The sequence below is a fragment of the Orycteropus afer genome, unplaced genomic scaffold (assembly GCF_000298275.1).
Source record: "Orycteropus afer afer isolate SDZICR_OR568_19922 unplaced genomic scaffold, OryAfe1.0 scaffold00113, whole genome shotgun sequence".
Classification (NCBI taxonomy): Eukaryota; Metazoa; Chordata; class Mammalia; order Tubulidentata; family Orycteropodidae; genus Orycteropus; species Orycteropus afer.
The window spans coordinates 8,629,685-8,634,358 of NW_006921700.1; the positions used below are offsets into that span (position 1 = coordinate 8,629,685).

Sequence of the window (4,674 nt, forward strand, 5' to 3'; positions counted from 1 at the left end):
GTGCCTAAAGCACTTGATTGCTAATCAGAAGGCTGGCGGTTCAAACCCACCAGCCACTCCTCGGAAGGAAGGTTGGACAATCTACTTCCGTAGTAATACTGCCTCGGAAACCCAAGGAGGGGTCGCTATGAGTCGGGTCTGACTCTACGGCACATAACAAAGACAATGTATATTATAGTAGTTTATTGGAGCTGCAGCTGACTGCATCTTGAAGACCTATAAAATGTGAATCAGAACTGAATAAGGCTGTCATCAAGGACAAGTATTAAGCCAAGTCCAAGGCCTGACTTCCTGGCAGTAGGGATAAGCTAGGCAAAGTGGAGACTGGTGTGGGGGCTGGTGGGAGATAATGTGAAGAGTAGACGAGGACAGAAATGGAAGGGGACAGACTTCAGAGAACCTGAGATGTCTGAATAAAGGTTTTATATTTTATTGACCACCATCAAGGAGTTTGGTGACTATTGATGCTTTTATGAAATCATGGGATTGGGGGAATGAAGCAAGACTTCAGAGAAACTCAGTGATTACTGTCTCCCAAGTCAGTCAGCAAGGAAGGTAGTGAATTACAGTGGTTGAGAACCTGGGCTTTGGACTTGAGTTGGGGTCCTGACTCTCCATAGCAATGAAAAAGCTGAAAGTTCACTCTTAGCTTCCTTTTTTGAAAATGAGGATACAAGTATTTATTTCAGAGTTTTGTTAAGAGCTCTTTGAGATTATACACGTAAAGCCCAGATGCAGAGATTAGTGATAAACAAACCTAGATAAAAAATAACTAATACTGAAGCACAAATATAGTATTAGTTCATCATGGTAAAAAGTCAAGAGAAAGTTTATATATGGAAGGAAATTTTGTCGGTTACAAAGTTTTGAGAACACTGCAAAAAAAAAAAAAAAAAAAAAAAGTAAAGCGTCGACCCATGTCACTTTAGTTTTGTGTATTTCACTGTACATAAATTATATTTCAATAAAATGTATTTTTAAAAAAAATAACTAATAGTGCCTAAGGCACTTGACTGCTAACCAGAAGGCAGGCAGTTCAAATCCACCAGCCACTCCTCGGAAGGAAGGTTGGGCAATCTACTTCTGTAGTGATACTGCCTCGGAAATCCGAGGAGCGGTCACTGAGTTGGGTCTGACTTGACAGCACATAACAACAACAACAACAATTGTTATTATTTGGTTATTACTCACTACACTGGTATTAGAATAGCCTCTAAAGCATAATCAAAGTCCCTTTACTTCCAGGTTCCAAGATGAACTCTTCCCTCACTCAGACCTCCTACCACCTTGAAAAACACAGCATTGAAATAGCGCACATGCTTTGGAGTGACAAAATTGCCAGAACATTGGACTCAAATATACTGGTGATCATAAAGGAGATAACAGTACTGGACAACAGTTTGTTCTGTTATACCTAAGGTCTCCATGAGTGAAAACCAGCTTGATGGCAACTGACAACAAAAGCACAGTGTCTATGGAAGATTAGCTAAGCAGAGAATTCTTACCTGTATTCAGTAAAACATTCTCAGTGGGCCTTCTCCAAGCCCACCTTCACTGGGGAGAACTCAAAGCATTTGAAAAGTGCTCACCTGCATCCGAAGTTGCTGCAGATGCAGCCAGGAGAGATAACACTGGGGTTGGGGGAATTGCAACACTATCAACTGCAGCTGGCTTCTTCCTGGTCATCATGGTGGACACTGAGCCCTCGTTCTTACCATGCACTGGGGTCTGGTCTGCTTTTAAGTGGGGGCTTGGCATCCCTAAAAAAAAATATAACCCAAAGTTTCCAATTATTTGAGAAGAATAGGAAGTCAAACAATACAAAACCTGAAACTGATCTCAGGAGACAGTTAAATGAATTGACCTCCTTCCGGTATAATGAGAACAAAACTTTAGAACATTCAAAGCAAAAGAAAAAAGAAAAAGAAAGCATGACTGGTTTTGGTTTTGTGGTTCAGGTGAGGAGCAACAACTTTCCAGGAAGGGGGACCTGGCCCTGATGAAGCAGGAGAACCTGTCAGCCACATCTTGGCCTTCAGGGGGTCAGCAAGTGCATCTTAAAAGAGGCTGAATTGTATGCAGCACGAAGAGGGTGCAGGGTGGAAGAGGAGTGGTTCCACATAAGCCTCCTACATCTTGAGGCTCCTCATCTCTCCCCGCTGGGGAGACAAGAGGAAATAAGAAACAAAAATTGGGCAACAAGTAGGGACAGCTTGTGTGTTATCCATCCTATGTAATTGGGGAGTCCGAGGATGTGAACATTAGAATGGGAGAGGTGAGGAGGGCTTTGAGGCGCTCCAGCTGGAGTGGCCATGAGGATGAGGGAAAGGTGCTCTTGGAGCTGAAAGGAGCATAAACTAAGTGGTGAATGAGTATGATCCAGACAAGAAACCAGCCTGCTGGAGGTGTGAGGGTCACTGTGGGGATGGGTGTGCAATAACAGTCACAGGCCAAGTGAGGGCTGATTTTGGGGCCTCTGGGAGTCTGTTCATCAAATGCATCATAAGTCACAGCTTTATGAAGCTGGAAAGTCTGGGTAATCTCTTGTGAAGTGCCTCTGCAAGGGCCTGGATATTTACTATATAACAAATTGTAAGAGCTATTCTGGAACCTTGTTTCCTGGGCTTGCATCCAGGCTCTGCCACTTTCCAGCTGTGTGATCACAAGCAAGTTGCTTAACCTCTCCAAGCTTTCAGTTTCCTTAACTGTAAAAATGGAGTGCCAACAGTGCTACTTCCTAGGGGTTGTTGTGAGCATCCAGTGAGTCAATATGCATAATGTGCTGAGAATAGTATCTGGCACAGAGTCCCTGCCATCAAAGTGTTTACTGTTATTGTTATTCCTATTATTCTTATTTTCATTATTAAAACCTACTGTTTTCTCTGGTCCAATGGAACCAGTAGCCAGAGGCTCTGTTGTCCCCCTTTTACCAGACATGACCAAAGATTTCTAGGTACCTTCTACAAGTTTAAAGAAAAAAAAAAAAAAAAAAAAATCTCTATCTCATCCAAGCATAGGTCCAGAGGCTAAGGGTGTCTGAGTACATGTCCAATGGCCATGTAATCAGAGTTCCTTCATCTATAGGTTCATGCCACTGTGGGCTCAAGATAACAAAAGAGTTGCTGTTGTGTTGTTGTGTGTTGTTATGTGCCGTTGAGTCAGACCCTACTCGCAGTGACCTCTCCTTGTGCTTCCAAGGTGATATCTCTATGGAAGTAGATTGCCCCATCTTCCTTACGAGGAGTGGCTGGTTGGTATGAACCTCCAGCCTTCTGATTAGCAATCAAGTGCCTTAGGCACTATGCCACCAGAGCTTATAACAAAGGAGTAGCAACAATAATTACACACTGCCACTATACATCAATAATTCTTGAATATTCTTTTCATTCCAACCCATCTGAGTGGTACAGTCTCCTCCCAGGAAGCAGTATCTCACCCCTACAGTGAGATTAGCTTCATTTGGGCTCATGAGAAACCTTTGAAGTATACAGTGAAATAATATAGAAAATATTACTGTTTTCTCACTTTAAAAGATGAATCCATTGCCGTTGATTTGAATTCTACTCATAGAGATACTATGAGGAGACCACATTTCTGAGAAATTAGGAAAGAGTTGACTAAACTTATATGACTCTTAAGATTCGAGCTTGAAATTTTCAAGTAGCCAGATGCCAAACCCCAGATCTTCATCTTGATCTACATAGCTGTCCTCTAAAACCTGTCAGCACTCCCAGGTTGATGACAGCATGTTCACACCAAGGGCACAGAGAACCACATATCACACCTTGAAAGGTAGCCAATAACCACCTGTTATGAACTGAATTGTGTCCCCCCAAAATATGTGTTGTACATCCTAACCCCATACTTGTGGTTACACACCTACTCCTCACTTATCAACTATCCTTTTACCTAACATTTCACATTGATGACAATAGTGGAAAATCTACTATCTGATTATTTTGCTCATTAACAATGTACCTCTGGCAGTAACAAATGCAGAGGTGTTATGTGAGTGTAATGATGGCTGTGATGGTTAAGGTTACGTGTCAACTTGGCCAGGCCATGATTCTCAGTGTTTTGGAAGTTATGTAATAATGTACTCATGCTCCATGTTTTGGTCTGATCCATTTTCACATAATGTCGGTTTTTGCATCTTGACCTGGTATTTGGAACCTAACCATGTCCATAAGTGAGGAGTGGGTGTAATCCCATTTGGGAATGAGTTTTCTTTGTAATGTTAGTGAGAAATTATTGGTATAAAGTGTGTCTTGAGTCAATCTGTTCTGAGATGTAAAAGAGATTAAACAAGCAAATGAGAGAAGCAGAGACAGGGGAAGAAAGAGGCCAAGCCACATTAAAAGATCACCAAGGAACCAAGGAACAAACACCTTCCATCAGAGCCAACAGAGAAAAAGTGTTTCTCTGGAGTGGGAACCTTGAATTTGGACTTTAAGCCTCCTAAACACCAACAAAATAAATTTCTGTTTGTGGTATACACTCTTGTGATATTTCTGTTAGAGCAGCACTAGCTAACTAAGATACTACCTACAGGAGAACTTGTGGACATTTTAATTTACTTTCTCAAATACCATCCAAAGTATGATCTTGAATATATCCCTCCTGAATTTAGAGATCATCTAAAGAATAGATTTGATGCATTGAACACCAATGACC

The 4,674-nt window shown here is 41.7% G+C and overlaps 1 protein-coding gene across 1 annotated transcript in view; it reads right to left on the reverse strand.

Annotated features, from left to right (window-relative positions):
* The window catches only part of SETBP1 (SET binding protein 1), a 508,250-nt gene that overhangs the window by 40,416 nt on the left and 463,160 nt on the right, over positions 1 to 4,674 (reverse strand). Inside the window, exon 4 of the mRNA XM_007943849.1 lies at positions 1,590 to 1,760. Coding sequence (XP_007942040.1) covers positions 1,590 to 1,760 — 171 coding nt within the window. The remainder of the gene's footprint in view (positions 1 to 1,589; positions 1,761 to 4,674) is intronic.